This window comes from Leptopilina heterotoma, unplaced genomic scaffold (genome assembly GCF_015476425.1).
Source record: "Leptopilina heterotoma isolate Lh14 unplaced genomic scaffold, ASM1547642v1 Lhet_174, whole genome shotgun sequence".
NCBI classification, from domain to species: Eukaryota; Metazoa; Arthropoda; class Insecta; order Hymenoptera; family Figitidae; genus Leptopilina; species Leptopilina heterotoma.
In genome coordinates this window covers 8,916-30,063 of record NW_025110890.1, presented here as the reverse complement: position 1 = coordinate 30,063, position 21,148 = coordinate 8,916, and the positions used below count along the sequence as shown (strand labels likewise).

At 27.7% G+C, this 21,148-nt stretch overlaps 2 protein-coding genes and 1 long non-coding RNA gene across 4 annotated transcripts; 1 reads left to right on the top strand and 2 right to left on the bottom strand.

Moving 5' to 3' along the window:
- Positions 1–317: 317 nt before the first annotated feature.
- LOC122499730 (endothelin-converting enzyme 1-like) lies at positions 318–6,466 on the bottom strand. The gene is made up of 18 exons (XM_043608209.1): positions 6,234–6,466; positions 6,101–6,153; positions 5,686–5,844; positions 5,463–5,549; positions 5,226–5,377; positions 4,924–5,070; positions 4,732–4,824; positions 4,484–4,622; positions 4,330–4,417; positions 4,139–4,235; positions 3,899–4,069; positions 3,702–3,802; positions 1,541–1,599; positions 1,342–1,393; positions 1,165–1,265; positions 965–1,044; positions 597–767; positions 318–530 (listed from the first exon to the last, which is right to left on the bottom strand). The coding sequence occupies exons 1-18, from the start codon at positions 6,272–6,274 to the stop codon at positions 363–365; spliced, it is 1,959 nt and encodes a 652-aa protein (XP_043464144.1). The 5' UTR covers positions 6,275–6,466; the 3' UTR covers positions 318–362.
- A 1,899-nt stretch (positions 6,467–8,365) lies between these two features.
- LOC122499732 lies at positions 8,366–13,360 on the top strand. The gene is made up of 3 exons (XR_006301372.1): positions 8,366–8,504; positions 8,617–8,695; positions 13,229–13,360. It is a non-coding gene; the product is annotated as an uncharacterized LOC122499732 (long non-coding RNA).
- Positions 8,372–19,166, bottom strand: LOC122499729 (probable serine/threonine-protein kinase pXi). Of its 2 annotated transcripts, XR_006301371.1 has the most exons (8): positions 18,831–19,166; positions 17,997–18,087; positions 13,198–13,401; positions 12,971–13,112; positions 12,689–12,888; positions 11,990–12,142; positions 9,231–11,667; positions 8,372–8,490 (listed from the first exon to the last, which is right to left on the bottom strand). XR_006301371.1 is itself a non-coding variant. In XM_043608208.1 (7 exons), exons 1-7 carry the CDS (start codon positions 18,862–18,864, stop codon positions 9,288–9,290), a joined length of 3,204 nt encoding a protein of 1,067 aa, XP_043464143.1. In that variant the 5' UTR covers positions 18,865–19,166; the 3' UTR covers positions 8,702–9,287. The 2 variants fall into 2 exon arrangements, 1 of the variants encoding a protein (XP_043464143.1); XM_043608208.1 differs by lacking the exon at positions 8,372–8,490 and having other exon boundaries at positions 8,702–11,667.
- Between the last annotated feature and the right edge of the window lie 1,982 nt (positions 19,167–21,148).

Below are 21,148 nucleotides of genomic sequence, written 5' to 3'. Positions count from 1 at the left end.
TTTAAAATTAAGATTTCAAAATATTTTACGATAATATCAATAATCTGAATAGAGGTGACATCTAACGAGAAGTTTACGAACAAATTTAAGCGTAAATTTTACAAAATCCGGGAAAATTATAAAAATATATAAATTATATTAATTTTTCCCATTTAATTATAAGTGATTATAATTTGTTAATAATAAAAATTAAGTTCTATTATAACTTATGTAAGGTGTTTTTTTTAATTGAATATTTTTGATTGGTACATATTTCATTGAATCGGATATTTTCTTATGGGTGTAATTAAAACAAATTTTTAAATTTTTTAACAATATTTAATAATTTATTGATTGTATTCAACATATATAAGTAAAATTTTTTACTTTTTCCATAAATCACACTTTTTCCAAGGGTTCATGAATTCCCCTTTTTGACAATGAAATATTTTTGAGAATTCTTCACTGTTTTGCAATGTTCCTATTAATCTCCAATAATTAGATGAATGTACATCGTTTATAGTAGTAAGCATAGGATTACTACATTTTAACTGTAAAATGTTAACCATATTAAAATAGAAATATTATTCAAAATTAAGAAAATTTTAACTACTCACATTTCCAAAAGCTAGAAAAAATAATTTCTGTGCCGATAAATTTTCAAGGCCTGGTAACTTTTTATCATATTCACTATTTTTTTTGCTTATAATTCGCTGTAGTGCATTAAAAGCCAATTTAAATCCTTGTGTATCGGCAACATTTTCATTAAGTGTATAAATACCATTAACCTGTGTATTTTTTAAAAATAATAATTAATAAATTATCATAAAAATTTTAATTTTTAATTTAATTACTTACGTTCATAAATATATAATTTATTTTGAATAAATTTTTATTTACTTAATTTAAAATCACGATTTTTAATCATTTTCCATAAAATAAATAATAAGTAAATAAATAATAAGCATTTTAAATATATAATTACATTAAATCTGTTGAATTGACTTATAAAACAATTACGTTTCTTAAGCATTTTATTTTTCTGTCTTTCATACAATGACGAATCTGTAATTAATAATTAATTTCTTTAAAGCATTTAAGTTTTAATATAAACATAACATTTGTAATCAATTCTCTTCTTTTTCGAGGTATAATATTAAAAAAATGCATTTTTATCTAACTTACTGTAAAAACTGTCAGGAAAATATTTTTCTAATTTTTTAAAATCAAATGCATGGGACATCTCATGACCAAGTATAAAACCTATTCTTCCATAGTTATAAGCACTATAAAAATTAAAGATACATTAAACTTTTTATTACATTATTTTAAAATTAATCACATACATATAAATTAACTAACATTGGTGCTTTCGGTTGAAACAGAGGTGGAAACAGCATTCCTAATCCTATGTCTAAAATAATAAGAATGATATTAAATAATGTTCTAAAAAAGTATATTTATAGAAAAATCAATATTTTTATTACTATTGTATACCTTTAAAATAAGATCGAAAATATTATATATGGTAGATTTGCCAAAAAAAAAATTCTAAACTTACTTATAATGTTTTTTTGAAACTTATAACACATATTTGTGTTAATTTGTCGTTTACTTCTTCTATAAAAACAACATTACACCAATAGAGTTATAGGTGGATTCCACGTCAGTTCAACACACTTATTTTCATGACTTGTTGGGATTTGGCTGTAATTTTGTAAATTCATTACTTTTATAGTGATAAACAACTGCACCAAATATTTTTTCAAAATTTTGAAAATTACCAAAAATATGGCATTTTCAAAATTTTTGTCTTCTTTTTTTGAAAGTGCTATAACTTTGGTTCTAATTAACCGATTTTGGATTTTAAAAAAAGGATTTCTTTGGTTTTAAGTATATTTTAAGTTAAAATTAAAATAAAATAAAAAAATTAAAAAAATTTTTTTTTTTGAAATTTTGAAAAATTAAAAATCCGTTTTTGAAAAAAAATCATCTTCGATTTTTTTCAAAATTTTACTAAATGTTAGGGCAAATGTGCTTTACATGTCCTGTAAGTTTGATCTTGGGATCTCAAAGGGATTCGGAGTAAAAAAATAAAACGTAACCACAAATTACGAACATATGGGGCAAAATTCCTCACCTGCCCAGGTAAAAAAATGAATTTTCTCTAAACTTTGCTAAAATGTTACTATTATTAGTAGAAATGTAAATATTAATTTTTTTTGAATTTGATAAAATATTTTTTGAGTTATGGAGTTTCAAAATTTTGATTTTTTTGAAAATATATTTTTTTCGATTTAATATATTGATAAGTAAAATTATTAATGAAATTTAAAGTATGAATAGTGATTTTTAAAGGGGTTTTTACGGGCTATAAGCTGGTGACCTTTTTTCTATGAGCCATGTAAAAATCAGAGTGGGACCATGAGAATTTTTGAGGAAAATAATAATTTATCATTATTTTACATAGAAAATGATGATTTATAATTAATTTCTTCAAAAAGATCCATGGTCCCACTCTGAGTTTTACATGGCTCATATGAAAAAAGGTAAGCTTTCGATTGGGATAAATTAGAAAAAATTAAAAAACACCGATTTTGAGATACAGTAGAACTTGGTTAATACGATTCTGTAGGGACCGCACTAAGAATGCGTCTTATGCGGGAAAAAGTATTAGGTGGGAAATAAAATGTATGTCTTTAATTACAGGGACCACCATAAATGAGCGTCTTAAGCGGGAAATCGTATTAAACGGGATCGTATTAACCGGGTTCTACTGTATATTGAAATTAAGAATTTGACCTTGAGTTTCAAGGTCAAATTGACAGAAAACAACTTTTTTTTCATCACCAGCTTATAGCCCGTGAAAACCCCTTTAAAAACCACTATTCATACTTTAAATTTGATTAATTTTACTTATAAATATATTAAATCGAAAAAAATATATTTTCAAAAAAATCAAAATTTTGAAACTCCATAACTCAAAAAATATTTTATCAAATTCAAAAAAAATTAATATTTACACTTCTACTAATAATAGTAACATTTTAGCAAAGTTTAGAGAAAATTCATTTTTTTACCTGGGCAGGTGAGGAATTTTGCCCCATATGTTCGTAATTTGTGGTTACGTTTTATTTTTTTACTCCGAATCCCTTTGAGATCCCAAGATAAAACTTACAGGACATGTAAAGCACATTTGCCCTAACATTTAGTAAAATTTTGAAAAAATCGAAGATGATGTTTTTTCAAAAACGAATTTTTAATTTTTCAAAATTTCAAAAAAAAAAATTTTTTGAATTTTTTTATTTTATTTTAATTTTAACTTAAAATATACTTAAAACCAAAGAAATCCTTTTTTTAAAATCCAAAATCGGTTAATTAGAACCAAAGTTATAGCACTTTCAAAAAAAGAAGACAAAAATTTTGAAAATGCCATATTTTTGGTAATTTTTAAAATTTTGAAAAAATATTTGGTGGAGTTGTTTATCACTATAAAAGTAATGAATTTACAAAATTACAGCCAAATCCCAACAAGTCATGAAAATAAGTGTGTTGAACTGACGTGGAATCCACCTATAACAAAGTATTTAACCCTTTTTTCAACTCTTTATATTACCAGTAATTTATTCTTACTTTTTTAATAAAATGAAGTATTAATTAACATTATAAAATAATTAAGGTATCAGATAATGGCTAAAAAATTTGCCAACTACAAAACTTACATTTTTTTCATGTAACAATTTTTATATGTTTGAATTTTCATAATCATTTGGGCTTTTTTGAAATTAATCAAATTTTGCAAACCAACTGAACCAATTTCAAACTAGAAAGAAAGTGTTCGATTTGTTTCGAGATTATTAATATATGTATAAAATTAGTTACTTTTTGCATCATGACACTTAAATATTGTTGAACATACATTGTATGAAATTGCTCCATTCACATTTTCGTTAGGAAGAGTACTGATTACATATTTATAGTTCATATTTACAACTTTTTGTCTTGCTGTTATTTTTGCATCATTCTGCAACCAACTGTTTTCTATTTCTATTAATAGTTCATTTTTTATATTTTCAAACATATCGTAAATCTACAATGTAAATGAAAATTGAATATAAATATCGTTAAATTCATCGACTAAATTAATGTCTAATTTTACCATTTCATCAGTTTCGTATGGTATATATGAATAATTTTTTATTATTATATCTTGAAATCCTTGCTTTATTTGCATCGATCTAATGCAATGCACAGCTCTAGAAATTAAAAATGTTTTATGCCAAAAATCTTATTTATAAGAACTTAAAGTAATACAATAAATTCTGTGCAAAAAAAAAAAATAAAATATACCTTTCATTGCGAGTCATTTTATTTATTATTAGAAGAACTGTATCATATGCTTCTTTAGACATTATAAAATTAAAGTGCAAATAGTTTACTATAAAAAATATTTATATTAGTAAATAGCAAAATTGATAATATATTTTCTTTCTATAATTATTACCAATTGCACTTGCAGGTGTAATATTTAATATTTTACACAATTCAAATAGATAATTTACATCGACTTGTATTTTGTCTGATTTGGTAAATTTTACTCCACTCTCTTTAGCTAATTTTCCAAAAAGTTTAAACCAATTTATCTAAAAATTGTAGAACAGAATTTAATATATATCTGTAATTCCATTTGTTTTATGAATATTATTTTTGAACATCTTAAAAATATGTATTTTAGAAAAAAAGATTATTTACCTTCAAAGTTTTAAAAGGGCAAATTTTTCTATATAAAATTGTCAAATCTTGAATTGTTGTTGTAACTATATTTGCATTTTGAACATTAACGAGCTACAATAAGTATAATAATTTTACATTAATTTAAAAAGAAATTTTAAAAATGAAATTAATAAGAAATAATTGCCAAATTTTTGATAAATTATTTTATACCTCACTTATGGACTTAATAAGTTTTAATACTTCCATCTCAATATTTTTATCAAACTCTCTTCCAAGATATTGAAAGAAGAGTAAAAAAAGTTTATGATTTTTAACATCAGTTATTATATCGGTTACCAATTTCCTTGGTGCTAGAATCTAAATTTTAAAATGAGACTATATCCCGCGAATAAATAAATGTTTCAATTTTTAAAATTCTAAATACGTTGAAAATTACATAGATAAACTTACTATTTAAAGAAAATATTAATTTTTTTAGTTTAAAAAAACAAATATTAAATAATGTTCTTTACTTGTAGTACATTGTCTGCATTCATATTAATGTGAAATAATGATATTTCACCAATTTTCATAGCATAATATTCAGCAACATTTTGCCAAGTTGAGTGTGAATTTTCTTCCACTATTTGACGAAATAATTTTAGTCCTTCCTTTCTTGAATAATCTAAATCAGTTATTTAAATAAAACATTGTTTAAAAAACACTTTTTTAAAAATAAAAAATGTAAAAATAATTTTTGTAATTTATACTTGTATTCATGCACGTTGCAAACCATTCTTTTTCCATGGAAACTTTTTTATTTTCTTCTCTAAAGAACAGACGATTTTCTAAAATATCTAAAATTTAAAACGTAAAAAAATTTTAATTCGTAATATTTTTTAAGGTAAAATAACCTCGGAATCTGAATTACCGACAGATAGTAAAACAATGTATTTATAATTTTCATTTTATTTAGAAAATAATTAAATTTACCTTCAATTAAAATATTAATGGTCCTATCTGTTATTGTGAAAGGACTAAAGATTTTGTTATCTAGTTTGGGGTCTGCTTTAAACCATTTGCCACAAACCTTATCGTAAAAATTTTCACAACTTTTTTTCTGATGGTCCAATCCACTTTTTAGAAAAAAAACTAAAATTTAAAAATAATTTAATAAAAAGTAATTTTTTACATCTAACTTCCATCCCATTTTCTATATTATTTGTCTAATGACTACAAGAGAGGAAGATAAAATTATTTTCTATATTATAACTTACAATCTTTTCTTTTAAAGCAATATTGAATTTTAATTAATTAATATTAAATCTTAAATTTAATATTAATATTATTAAATCTTTTAAAGATAGTAATTTAAACAGTAATCAAATTATAATATATTTTTACTTACTAATAGGCCGTAGATCAAAATTCACCTCAGATTGAGTTCTAGGTAATGCATGCCTTTAATTATGATAAACGATTAATTATTTTCTTTTCAATACAAAAATATGATTAATTTTCAAATACGAAAGCACACTTACAAAAATGCCAGCAATGTAAAACACACTTTCAGCCAAATCATTTTGAAAATAAAATACTTGATTCTAGATTATCTATCAATTTTTATTTATTGTATCAAGAGTGATTTAGAGGAAATAAGAACTTTTAGTAAGAGTGAAAATTTATAACACAAAACTAAAATTTACAATAATTCTATTTTGTACATTGAAGAAAATGCGTTCTTTTTGCATTCGTGATTTGATAGTGATAGAGAAATACTAAAAAACTCGTTAACAATTTTTTAACTCGTTTTTACAGTTTTTATTTCAAAAAATTTAATATTTTCTCCGTTCGTGTTGTTGTTATAAAATAGAATTATTGAAAATTACGCATTTTGCGAGAGTTCATATATCTCTTTTTGGGATAACTTTTTTCTTTATTAAAATTTTAATTAATTCTTGTCAAAATTCCATTCCTGGCATGAAAATGAATCAATTCATGTATAGAAAATTTTATTAATATTTATAAAATTAATCGATATTTTTTTTTTTTTAAAGAAAAATTGGTGGTGTATCATTTAAAAAAAACAAAAAATTTTTTTTGAAAATCTCAAAACTAATTTCTTTGAAATTTTTTTTGGAAAAAAATTTTGAAAAATTTTTTTTAAATTGTCTTATCTATATATTACATTAATTTAATATATTACATTGAGAAAGCTAAATGATCATAAAATGAACAACTTGTTTTTTCCTTGTAGTACATTGTTTTCATTTAAAATAATATGAAATTTCACCAATTTTCATAGCATAATATTCAGCAACATTTTGCCAAATTGAGTTGTGAATTTTCTTCTACTATTTGACGAAATAATTTTAGTCCTTTCTTTCTGGAATAATTTAAATAATAAATTATATTTTTTTCTGCTGGTTAGTATGCGAAAATTAATAACGCAAAACGACTATAAATAATAACATATTTGCGAAATTAAAATATTATTACGTGTCAGGGCGAAATTTTCTCATGCGCCGTTCCTGCGAACGCTCCCCACCACGCACCCGCCGGACGATGATATAAAGCCGGTGACCAGGCTCGCTCAGTCACTCTACGGAGCGGCTTCATCGCATAATGGTCTTACCCCGAATTGTTTTGTTTATATTTGAACTATTTTCTTCTAAATTGCTTTTTGAACATAAAATTTATTTCAATATTCATATAAAACGTTCTGTTCCTACGTTCTATTGGTTGATGTAAAATAAAATTTTTAATTTCGTAAATTAAAATTTGATAATAAAATTCCAATGTTTTCTGCTTTATTTAAAAAATGTTATCTCCATTTTTCTCTTTTATGCATTTTTTTCTATGTTCGTGTAGTTGATATAAAATTAAAAATATTGTCATAACTTTTTTTAAAATAATCTATTTTTTAGTATAAACTCCACATATTTGAATTTGTAATTAAAATTTCATTTTTAATTTAATTTTTATTTAAATAATAATTATACAAAACAATTGCAAAGAGATAAATAATACAATTTTTTTTGAATAAAAATTTGTGTATAATATAAAATTGATCGAAAATGATCAATTAAACAATTAACATCTAATTTAAACAAACAAGAATTTGTAAAAAGAATTCAGTCCCAAATTAGTGCAGTGCTAATCATGTGACAATTAGATTAAAATATAAATAGTTCGTACAAAGAAATCATAAAATTTTTTTAAATATTTTTATTCCGAACTTTAGATCTGTTAAATGATTTTAAAACCCCTGACAACGTCAAAAAGTCGGGTATAAATATTTTTTGCGTATTAGCATAAAACCTAAGAACTATTGAAATGTATATTTGTAAAACACATTAAATTATTCGATTATTAACAAATAAAATCTAAGATAAATAATACTTATTATGAAAAACAAGAAATCGAGAGTAATAATGCTGAAGAAATTTTCCAAATATCTATTTTTAAGTAATTTAGTTTTCTAGATGTCTCTCGAGTCTCATATTTCATGATTATGATCAATCGATCTTCTTTCTTTTATTATTAGTGCTTAAATTAAAAAATTTCCTTATATTGAATATTGTTAATGAAATTTTCTATATAGTAATGTTCTTAAAAGTTTAAATTAAATTTAAGTCTATGTGAGCTCCCATTCGTTTAAGAGCTAAAATTGTATTGACAGCCTTCACCCATCGTTTCTTGATCACGTAACGCTTAAGACGAACTTTGGAAATTGGACTTTCCAAAGACGATTGCAGCCATCGATGTTCCGATAGTTCGTCTGCTCGTGGCCTTTTTCTAATAAAAAAAAAGTAAATATAAAAAATTAACGTTTGGGTTAAAAATTGTTTGATGTTAGACTGAAAGTGGAATAATTTAGAGATAACACAAAAATCAAAATATAATTAAAACAATTTATTTTAGTTTCAGGTATATTAAACATTAGAAATAAATTAATATCAACGTACAACAATATAATAATTTTCTTTTACAAAAAAAATGTGTAAGTCAATAATATCATTCTCCTTAATAAAAATCATCATTCTTCTTTTCTCACAGACTAGATATGAATTATTTTTATAACTGTATTTATTTATTGTTACGGAGTTTAATAATGATATAGGTCAATTCAATCTTAAATTCGTCTTGTAGTTCTTTCTTCTTTTACAAAATCGAAATTTAATGGCGATTGATTCATTTAAAGAAAAAATTAATACAATTGTATTCATCTTTGTTTCTCAATGTCAGTCGCTTTTCAAAAGTGGAATTCGGCTCAAAATGAAGAAGAAGGAAATTTAAAAGTGGGAAATATAGGAAAGAATAAGATGGAATGTTTAATACCCACAGGGCACGTAATATTTCCTGAATATTTCAAAATATTAAGGTCCTAGAAAAAATTATGTACTCCGTGGGCATTACCGAAATTCAGCAACGAAACATGAGGAAAAAATTAAACGACTCGGACTAGAAAAATTATCCACCTTGTTCATGATCGATTTTCTACTCTCTTTCAAAGATCGATTCTCACTCATTATCACCTGTTTCCAACAAATGACTTTGTCAAAAGCCAAAAATACAAAAATGAAACAATTCCTTCAACGTTGTATCGATGATGTTGAATCGAACGTTGTTGCATTTTTCTTTTGCTCCGATTGAAAATACTCGGCCAGCGAGTTTATGGAACGTCGTGCAATCGATTCATCGTCACGCCATAAATCGACACTCGACTTTCGACCAGTTCCACTAGGTCTTGCCTCATCCCATTCAGTCAATAATTGCAGTAACAAATCTTTGGTGCTCTTTGGCTCATTTAAATTCAATGTCTTGTGAATATCCTGTAAATTTGTTATTCGTGGCACATCACGACATGATTCACTGAATCTTCTCTTTGGTCTCGATTTACGCCACGGTGGAGTTAAATCAATTTCCCTCTCAATAATTCTCTTACCATCGTCTATTGATTCATCATCGTCAAATCCCTTTACACTAAACTTATCAGTTAATTTTGTCGCAAAACTATCATTAAACACAACTGTATTAAATTTATTCGTTCTTTTCAATGTAAAATTACCCGAACCACTGTCGGCAAATTTTTCAAATCGATTCCCATTGAAGGCGGTTCCGTTTAATTTCCTCTGTTGCGCTAGATTCGATAGTTTCATTGATATTTCGTTTGTTTCATTGTCAGATGGATTTTTAGATTTTGTGTCGTCTTTTGGTTTGTCTGCAAGAAGAAAATCGGTTTTGGTCTTTTTCTTCAGTTCGGAATTTAGTTGATTTGTTGGGGAATTTTCTTCATTCTTTATGTCTTTTATTGTATTCAAATTTTTTGTTAGGGGTTCTGATTTAGTTGTGGGGTTCATTTCAGCTTGTTTCTTTACTCCCTCGAAGGATTTTGGGATTATTTTTTCATTTTTCGATACTCTGGTATTTTTCTTCAGGTCTTCAAAAGTCTTCTTTGTTCCTTCACCATTTTCCTTTGCTCCTTCCCCATGTGTTTTTGATTCTTCTTCAGCTTTCTTTAGTCCTTCCCAATTTTTCTTGACCTCTTGCTGCTTTTTCTTCGCTTCTTCCCCAATTTTCTTTACTGCTTCCTCTTTTTTATTCACTTCTATGATTTTTTGGGTTCCTTCCCCCTTTTTCTTTACTCCTTCCTCTTTATTATTCACTTCCACGATTTTTTGGATTTCTTCCCCATTTTTCTTTGCTCCTTCCCCATTTTTCTTTACTCCTTCTTCATTCTTCTTTGCTCCTTCCCCATTTTTCTTTACTCCTTCTTCATTCTTATTTGCACCTTCCCCATTTTTCTTTGCTCCTTCCCCATCTTTCTTCACTCCTTCCCCATCTTTCTTCACTCCTTCCCCATTTTTCTTCAAGTCCTCCTCACTTTTGTTTTTCCCTTCTGTATTTTTTGCCACTTCTTCCCCAATTTTCTTCACTTCCTCCTCTTTTTTCTTCACTCCTCCATTTTTCTTCGCTTCCTCACTATTCTTTCCGACCTCTTCCTGTTTTCTCGTCACTCCTCCATTTGTCTGTACTTTTTCCCTAATTTTCCTCACGTCCTCGTCTTTATTTACTCCTTCCCCACTTTTGTTCACTGCCCAATAATTCTTTCCTCCTTTCCCACTGTTTATCTTCTCTTTATCTCCTTCTTTTTTCTTCTCTTCCCTACATTTCCCCACCTCTTCGTTTTTGTCCTCTTTTCTCTCCCCATTCCCGGAATTCCCTCGTTCCCCATTCCTCCTCACTCCTCCCTCTTTTTTACCGACTGTTCCACATTTCCCCACTCCTTCCCCATTAATTTTCGCCTCTTCCTTATTGTTCCCAACATTTTCCTTACTCCTTACGTCAAACCGACCTCTTATCTTCTCATCTTCTCCACTTTTTCTCTCCCTCTCATCAACGGTCTTCAATTTCTCGTTCGTCTTCAGCGTTGTGTCGGACGGTGCCATGGCGATTAAGCGAAGATGTTCGGAGAGTTTGATAATTTCCTCAGCGAGGAGAATTTGAGCGGCTGCGTCACGTGCCCTAGCACCCTCCGAGGCACGTCTCTCGAGAGAGAGACCAAAATTTGGAATTGCAAGAAGTGATCCAGAACTGTGATCACGTGTTGAATTGGTCGTCGATTCGGAAATTGAACTAGAAATACTCTCGCATGATGAGGGTGTGTGACAACATAGGGAAATCGACTCGAAATTATTATTATTATTATTACTATTTTTCTTCTCATTGAGATTGGCGGCAACTTCAATTAACGTTTGAACCTCAATGGTGTACGGACTGTTTGGATGCTCACGCCATCTTTCCACAAACATTCGTAAATTATCCTTGGTGACATCCAATTCCTCTTTACCAATTCCATTTGATTTTGGTTTTATTCTCACATCCGGTCCATTTTTCATTGACACTGATGATTTTATCGTTTTCCTTGCTAGCCATCGATGCTGACGACACTGGGACGCGCTCACCCTCTTTCTGAAAGATTCGAGATTTTCTTTTCGGATTCGTAATTTCTTCCGGGGTTTTTTTTTTTTTTTTTTTGTTATTTCATTTTTGATGATCGCTCGTCGATGGTTCGTGATACATTTTTGTGACCCGCGAGCGATTTGGTACACGATCATCGAGTGAGAAATGGATTTTTGTTGGGGAGGAGAAAAATGATTGTGAATTTTTTTTTTTTTTTTTTTTGAGGGAGGGAAAAAGCTTTGTTAGCAGATGTTGGAAACAAAGACGAACGAGCAGCAAAATGGTATTTCTTTTTGTTGATAGAGAAGGGTTTTCTTTTTCAAATACTTACGAGATATCCTTGACGAGGAGGCATCTTATAAAGTCCTTGGCGTCTTCCGAAATTCCAGAGAAGGCTTCGTCGTCGAAATCGTATTTTGCAATTGTCACGTTTGCCATTGTTTCGATGTCAGTGTCGCCCATGAATGGAGAGAGACCCGATAATCTAAAAGAATTAAAGAAGTTCATTTAATTTATCGACTGAATAAAATTTATTTTGGGGTCAATAATTGGAGGAGTGGAGAATCTCTTCCCTTAAGTTCAAGGGAAGAGAGGTATTAAGTAAAGAAGGAAATAAAGAGTATTTCAAAAAATGTGCCTAACGGAGCAGAAATCAAGAGTCAAGAGTATCAAAAAATAAAATTTGATTTGTCTTGAACAGAAAACTAAAAATACAAATCTATAAACTTTTGCAGAAAAATTCCTTCGATTTCGAAATAAATTTATTTCGACTGAATTCAAACACGAAGAATTGAAATATGAACGGCATTTAGCAGTCGTGTATCTCATGCAGCAATCTTTAATCGCTTTAAGTCGATTTGTACAATTTTCCACTTCATTTAATTCCCCTCCCGTATAGTGTGAGAAAGAAACTAGAGAGATAAAGAAAGAGTGAGAGAGAGAGGGGAAAAATCTATTTTCATTCCCTCTGGCAAATGGAACACTCCGTTTAATGTAATTTTTCTTCTTCTTTTTTTATTTTTCAACTTACAATACGTAGCAGATGACACCAATGCTCCACATGTCAGTGCCAAAGCCAATTTGATCAAAATTCACAACTTCTGGCGCAACAAATTCCGGCGTTCCAAACAAAACTTGCAATTTTTTCTTTGGATCATATTCCCTCGCTAATCCAAAGTCAATGATCTTTATTCGATTACCCTCTTTTGTTAGACAAAGAATATTTTCAGGCTGAAAAATGAAAAAAAATTAATTTTCAAAAATTTCAGAAAATAAAGATCGTAACAATTCGTCATTTTTTTTTCATTTTTACTTTCATATCAAGATGTAAAATATGCTGTCCATGAATAAATTCAATTCCCTCGCAAATTTGACGCATGAAAACTGCACAGCTTCGTTCTGTCAATAAAAAATCGTCATCGATAACTCTCTCAAATAGTTCTCCACCCTGAATGCTGGAAAAAAAACAAGTTGACAAAAATGTATAATATATAATAGTAGAAAAAAAGAAAAAAAAAAAGGTAAAGAATAATTATTTACAGTTCTAAGATGACGTATATTTGTTTTCCAGTGTCGATGGCATCGTAGAGCTGAATCAGACGTGGATGCTGTAACCTTCTCATGATTTCGACCTCACGTTCCACAGCACGCTTATCTTCCTTCCTCGTGGTATTCACCACCTTGGCGGCCAAAGCCAATTCACTTTTCTTTTCTTTGCATCGATAGACTGTGCCAAATTTTCCTCTGCAAAAGAATTTAAGGAATTTTTTTTTTGCTTTTTACCAGAAAACGAGGTATGGGACTTATCACTTAAATCGTGAGACTCTATTCAGAATCCGTAAAAGTTGGGCCTTAATCCTTAAGACTTGATCCGTAAACCGTAGGATTTAATCCGTAAACCGTAAGACTTAATCCGTAAAGAGTAAGATTTTATGCATAATCCGTAAGATCTCTTACGTAAATCGTAAGGCTTAAGGCATAATCCGCAAGATTTATTGCGCAAACCGTAAGACTTAAGGCATAATCCGTTAGATTTATTACGTAAACCGTAAAAATTAAGGTACACACCGTAAAAGTTAATACGAAAACCGTAAGATTTTAGTATAATCCGTGAGATTTGTTACGTAAACCGTAAGGCTTAAGGCACAATCCGTAAGATTTATTACGCAAACCGTAAGACTTAAGGCATAATCCGTAAACTTTATCACGTCAACCGTAAGACTTAAGGCATCAACCGTAATAATTAATCCGTAAACTGTAAGATTAAAGGCATAATCTGTAAAAAAAAACATAAAACTTAAGACGTAATTTTACGTAGAACTTGAGACATAAACCGTAAGACTTAATTTGTAATACGTTTAACGCGTAACGTAAACATTACGCGTATTAAAATACATTAACCGTAAGCCAAATGAAAAAATAAACATAAAACGTAAAACGTAACGCAATTGCAAACAAAATTTGACCAATTTAAAATAATGTCCGCCATATTGGATCCGCCATTTTGAATGTTAAAAATTCCACACCGAAATCATTTTACGAATTAGAAAATAAAATAAAGGTGTAAAATGTCATTTATGTTCTTCAAAATTTTTCTGACATTATAATGACAAAATTCACGATGTAAAATGAATCATTTTAAAATGAGAACAGAGAAAATAATATACAAACAACTTCCTACTTGGGTTGGCGCATGAATATTTAAATTTGATTGCGGTTTGATTATTGTCATTTAGCCAAAAAAAATCTATATGACACATTTCAGGAATTTAGGCGAAAAAAAATTTTTTTTTAATAAAAAAAAGCTATTTTTAAACGGATAGTTTTTTTTTAATTGACATTGTTTTATTTTGGTAATTAATTTCAAGATATTAATATTATAAAATTAGTTTTTAGTTGAAAAATTACAATTAACAAAAAGTATTTAGTTTAATATTGATAAATAATTTTAATTACATAATTCAAGATAAGCAAACTTAACCCGAAAGCTTTGCCTAGCTTTGCCTAGCGCAAGCTTCCAGCAATCTTAACGCAACATTGCAACAATTTTTCTATTTTTTTTTAAATTTTCAACTAATTTTCTTGTTCTGGGGCCGTTCAAACAATACGTAACGCTTTTTGGGGGGAGGGGGGGTCAAGCTATTTGTTACGGTCAGCAGAAAAAATGGCGCTAATTTATACAACATTGCGTTACATGGGGGGAGGGGGGGTCCAAATTTCCGAAAAATAGCGTTACGTATTTTTTGAACGGCCCCTCTTGGAAATAATGAACATTTTTTTTTCCCCAAAACATTGACAAAATCTTTAACTAAAGATGAATTAGATAGAAAAAAAATTATTGACCAGGAGTTGATTCGCGGATTGTGTTTATTTGACTCTTCCCCCCACCCCTCTCACCTTCTCGCATGTCAAGAACATAGCGACGCATCAGTGGCGTACGATTAGCTCGACGTCGTCTTTCTCGTTAACCCGACGCGTAAAACGACATTTTCCCCTTTCTTTCCCCCACTCCCTTCCCTTCCTATTAACCTCACCCCTATCAACAAAACAGAAACACATTATTTATAGATCCCCAAAGACCTTGATTAACCAAACATTTTCCTCTCTCTCTCTCTCTCTCTTTTTTTTTTCTTTCCTTCTTCTTTACATCTCTCATTTACTCAACTCATTTTTGGAATTTATTATAAATACACGCATTTTATTTTGGAATCAAAACTAAAAATTCTAGACAAATATTTTTAAACTCCATAAAAAAACTAAAAAAATAGAGAAAGAGAGAGATAGAAGAAAAAAATGAAAAAAAAATCGTTTGTAGTTTTAATTTCGGTTAAGAATCTTATTTTATTAAGCTCGTAAAAAATCGTTTTCATCGTAAAATATATTTTACTGTCAAGAATTACTCGTTTTTATAAATATTATTTCTTTTTTCTCTCCAAAAAAAAACACACATATACAACTGTTTTGAAAATTAAAAATCAATATTTAAAATATTTGTGGTTTTAGTTTAAAATATTTGAAAATTTTAAATAATAATTCATATATATTTATTTATAAAAATTAAGATCTTTTGAAATTAAAAAAATCTTTACTAAAAAATTGTATTTTCTAAAATTTTTAGTAAATTTTGTTTTGGTTTTTTTGTTTCACTTAAAAGTAAAGAATTAATTAAAATTAGTTTTATTAAATTTATTTTCGTTAATTTTCTTATTTGACAGACATAATTTATATATATACATAAAATGAAATTAAAAAAAAGGTTGTCCGAAGAATTCTTTTTCGAAAAAAAAAAATTAATTTTGAAACTTTGACATGTGGCCAAAAAGTTTCTAAACTTTTGTTACTCAATAAATTATGTTCAATTTTTTTACAGCAAATTATAAAGATAATAGAGTGTTAATTTTTAATTATTGTGTTCCTAACTTTTTTTTAATTTCTTCTATATTTATAACATTTATTTTTTCTTTTTAAATATAAAAATACATACTTCCTTGCAGAAAGTAGGAAAAGGAATTAATTAATTAATTTTTTAGAATAATGAAAGTGGTAAATAATAAAAATATAAATAAAAAAAAATGAATATTGAAATAAATTGTTAATAATTTCTTCTCCAATTATTTCACCTTAAGACGAAAAAGTTCAATTTTCTGAAGAAAAAATCCAGGGAGACATTTTTTTTATGTTATACTTGAAAAATAAAGTAAAATTTTTTTTTTGTATTTTAGAAAAAAATTGTCTTGGAACATAAGAATTGAAAAAATCTCTTGAGATTGAAAATTGAAATTTGGAGGAATTATATTATAAACCACGACCACGGACAGAAAATCTGATGGTGGGTCATACAAAGATTTGACCCACTAAGGATCTAAAAGAGACTCCATGACTCATGCGTGCATCTTGCTAAAATGCAATTCGGGTAAATGGAACATACGTTTGGAATTTCCTTCCTTAGTTTCAATTTTTTGAATATAATTTTTTAACTTAGAAAGCAAAAACAAAAAACTATTTAAAAATAAAAGCAAAATTAATTATAAGTAATCGTAATTAAAAGCTTAACTAATTAAAATATTCAACATATAATTTTTATCCAAATTCGTAAACTTTAAAAAATTTTTTGGCCGCCATTTTGAAGGCTCCATTTTGATTTTTTTAGTAGTAAAACTCTTTTGAAAGTTAACATATAATTAATAGTAATTAAAAGTAAAACTACTTGAATGTAAAATTGATTTAATGTGTGAATAAAATAGAAGCAAAACTATAGTGAAAAGTAAAATAACTAAAAGTATAAAATGAATTAAAAGCAAAACTATATTTAAAGCTAAACTAAAAAAAGAGACTGAAAATAAATTAGAATATAACGCTAATTAAAAATAAAACCAATTTGAATCTACACTGAAATCTGTCGGAATGGAACTCGATTTTTTTGAATTTTATTACTGTAAACAATCCTTAAAAAAATTTTTTTTAATTTAATTTCGTAATATTTTTAAAATATTCTTAAACTAAGTGAAAATAATAAACTAATAATAAATTAATAATAAATTAATGATAAATTAAATAAAATAAATTTTTAAAATAGAGTTGCATTCCAACAGGTTCAACTGTATGAAGAATTAAAAGCAAAACTGCGATTAAATGTAAATATCATTTAAAGTAAAACAAATTAAAAAGTAAACAAGTGAAATTAATAAAAAGCAAAACTTAAAAGTGACATAATTTTCAAATTCCTCATTAAAATTGTAATTTATGAAAATTTAAATTTTCGTCTCCGCTTTTAATCGACAATATTTCAAGATGTGGAATTTCGAAGAAAAACCATAAAATATTTTAAATTAAACATTAGAAAATTATTTTCCTAACGCCCACGTAAAAAATCATCAAATGATTAAAAATCGAAATTTTGCCATTTTAAAATTTAAATTCGCATTTTCTCTCTGTCATTTATTATAAAAGAAACACGCGCACGAGGTATCGTTTTGTTATTATTTTTTTTTCAAATATCTGTATCTATATCTATATATATAAATTATACATATCTAGACGCAGATGGTTTTGAAAGGTATGCGTGGAGAATTTTGCGCAGCTTCCTGTCGTCACTTTGCGTTTGCAACAAGCTTCAAATATTCATTTTAGTCTCGTATATTGTGTATGAACGTGCCAAATATGGAGCATCATACAATTAATTAAAATTGATTGACAAATGCAATACATTTAGCGACCTTGAATTTTTTTCCTCTCGCTTTCATTTTAACATTTCATTCAAGAATTGTAATGAATTAACAAAAAATATTTCTAACATTCTTTTTTTTTTTTTTGGTAATAAATTATTGTTTATTGTTCACCTGCCAATTTCCGATTGAATATCGTAGAAATCATTAAATTGAACTCCTTTTCTTACAGTCACTGCTCTGTATGGAAAACTTGGCTCGATCTCTGAAAATAATTTGTGTCAAAAATTTGAAAATTTATGTCTCATATAATTTTCTCTGTTGAGTGAAATTTCCCCTTTTATTTTAAAAACCATTTTTTTTTGTCTATTATTCAATTTAACGTGATTTTGTATTTAAGTATATAGTTGTAATTTTAATTAACAGGAAAATTATTGTTTATTTAATTCTGTATTTAATTACTATAATTATTAAACATAATTATGTGATATTACATGATATTATATGATAAGATATTATAAGATATTACAAAATATTATAAGAATTTTCAAAATTATAAATTTACTTAATTGTTATAATTTATTTAATTATTGCAATTAAAGGTAAAAATCAAAATTTATCTGCCACTGTAAATTCATTTGTTTGTTAATATCAAACAATCATCAAAAATCTTATCCTCGAAAAATAAATTTCATTATTAAAAAATAAAAGTAAAAAAATTCTCTTACAAAATTGAAAAAAAAAAAATTTTCTATTTTTCCAGAAAGTCGACCTAAAAACGCACTTATTTTAAAATAGATACTAAATTTCTCATAAAAATATTTCTTTCTTTTTTAAAAATTAAATCAGAATTTAGTACTTTTTCACTGTTTGACAGATCCAAAAAAAAAAGAAGCTCACGGGTCATGGGCACTTATTGCCAAAGACACGGAAGAGGCGTTTCTGTGTCGCGCCTCAATGGAAGAAAAAAAAATTCCCCCTTCCCCTCGAAAAGAAAATAAAACTTACCACCAACCGGGTCTGTTTCGTCGACACGAATCATATTTTTATAAATGAACAAAATTTTATGATGATAATCTTCTCCTCTAGCACTAAATTAAAAACTTTTTGTTTAAAAAAAAAAAAATAACTCACTAGCCGATTTTAAGAAACTGAACAATTTTTATTGACAGTTTTTAAATGAATCCGATTCAATCTGGAGACGATTATTGACTATCGTTTCGAAAAACTCCTTCGAGGCTCAAGGAGCCATCGACGACGCGTCTCTTCTTCTTCTTCTTCTTCTTCTTGGCTCTCGGGACGGATTTAGATTTTCGATGGACGCCGCGAATTCTACTCTCAGTCACGTGGGGTATACGCGCTCTAGCGCGACTTTAAGCCATCATTTTCATTTTTCCTTCCCCCTCCACAACCTTTATCAATTATAAAAAGAAATAATTTTTTGTTTACTTTTTAATTAAAAAATATTTTTTCATATTATATTTTTGTATATTGTGTTGTAAATTAAAATATCATTTTAATTACACGTCTATGTATTATTATAATTTTAATTTTAAATACAAATGCAGTAACGAATTTTTAAGTTATGAAATTCAAATAATCGCGCCGTACGGTAAAACTTTACGCTACTTTACCGACGCTCGATTAATAATTATCAAAAACGATAAATTATTTAACTTCAGAATAAATCACCAAGAAGGAAAGTCGCTTATTAGTGACCACCATTCAATGAGCTTTGCACGGAGAAAAATAGATTATACAATTAGGAATTTAGAAAATAAGATCATACTGAATATAATCTTATTAATACCCTTTATAAGCTATTTACAACCTTTTAATCTTTTAGAATTATTTCTGGTATTTACAATGGATTATACATTTTATAATCCAAAATCGAATCAAATTATAATTCGGGTACGGGTGAACCTGCTACTACTTAAAAAATAAAATAAAATTTTCTATTTTTTAGGATTGTGTAGGGCTCAGTCCCTACTAGAACTCTGGTAATTTTCAGATGAATAGAATTGTTAAATTTGGAAGAAATACATTTTTATTTTCGTTTTTACCAAATTTTGATTGTCTGATGGCGTACGGGTGGACCTGCTACTACTAAAAAATTAAAATAAAATTCTCTATTTTTTAGGATTGTGTAGGGCTCAGTCTCTTCTAGAACTCTGGTAATTTTCAAATAAATAGAATTGTTAAATTTGAAAGAAATAAATTTTTATTTTCGATTTTACCAAATTTTGATTGTCTGATGGCGTACGGGTGGACCTGCTACTACTAAAAAATTAAAATAAAATTCTCTATTTTTTAGGATTGTGTAGGGCTTAGTCCCTTCTAGAACTCTGGTAATTTTCAGATGAATAGAATTGTTAAATTTGGAAGAAATAAATTTTTGTTTTCGATTTTACCAAATTACGATTGTCTGATGGCGTATGGGTGGACCTGCTACTACTTAAAAATTGAAATAAAATTCTCTATTTTTTAGGATTGTGTAGGGCGCAGTCCCTACTATAACTCTGGTAATTTTCAGATGAATAGAATTGTTAAATTTGGAGGAAATAAATTTTTATTTTCGATTTTACCAAATTTTGATTGTCTGATGGCGTACGGGTGGACCTGCTACTACTTAAAAATTGAAATAAAATTCTCTATACTTCAGGATTGTGTAGGGCTCAGTCCCTACTAGAACTCTGGTAATTTTCAGATGAATAGAATTGTTAAATTTGGAAGAAATAAATTTTCATTTTCGTTTTTACCAAATTTTGATTGTCTGATGGCGTACGGGTGGACCTGCTACTACTTAATAATTGAAATAAAATTCTCTATACTTCAGGATTGTGTAGGGCTTAGTCCCTACTAGAACTCTGGTAATTTTCAGATGAATATAATTGTTAAATTTGGAAGAAATAAATTTTTATTTTCGATTTTACCAAATTTTGATTGTCTGATGGCGTTCGGGTGAGGGTGCTACTACTAAAAAATTAAAATAAAATTCTCTATTTTTTAGGATTGTGTAGGGCTTAGTCCCTACTATAACTCTGGTAATTTTCAGATGAATAGAATTGTTAAATTTGGAGGAAATAAATTTTTATTTTCGATTTTACCAAATTTTGATTGTCTGATGGCGTACGGGTGGACCTGCTACTACTAAAAAATTAAAATAAAATTTTCTATTTTTTAGGATTGTGTGGGGCTCAGTCCCTACTAGAACTCTGGTAATTTTTAGATGAATAGAATTGTTAATTTTGGAAGAAATAAATTTTTATTTTCGATTTTACCAAATTTTGATTGTCTGATGGCGTACGGGTGGCCCTGCTACT

What these genes read in the sequence shown, in the direction of transcription:
- LOC122499730 (XM_043608209.1), bottom strand. Translation starts at nt 6,274, where the DNA reads ATGATTTGGCTGAAAGTGTGTTTTACATTGCTGGCATTTTT. An exon ending in TTATTAAGTCCATAAGTGAG is followed by an intron (nt 4,825 to 4,923) that starts GTATAAAATAAT and finishes TACTTATTGTAG; the next exon opens with CTCGTTAATGTTCAAAATGC. An exon ending in TTTCAACCGAAAGCACCAAT is followed by an intron (nt 1,266 to 1,341) that starts GTTAGTTAATTT and finishes TAATTTTTATAG; the next exon opens with TGCTTATAACTATGGAAGAA.
- LOC122499729 (XM_043608208.1), bottom strand. Translation starts at nt 18,864, where the DNA reads ATGATTCGTGTCGACGAAACAGACCCGGTTGGTG. An exon ending in ATATACGTCATCTTAGAACT is followed by an intron (nt 13,113 to 13,197) that starts GTAAATAATTAT and finishes TTTTTTTTCCAG; the next exon opens with CATTCAGGGTGGAGAACTAT. An exon ending in CTCCTCGTCAAGGATATCTC is followed by an intron (nt 11,668 to 11,989) that starts GTAAGTATTTGA and finishes CGAATCTTTCAG; the next exon opens with AAAGAGGGTGAGCGCGTCCC.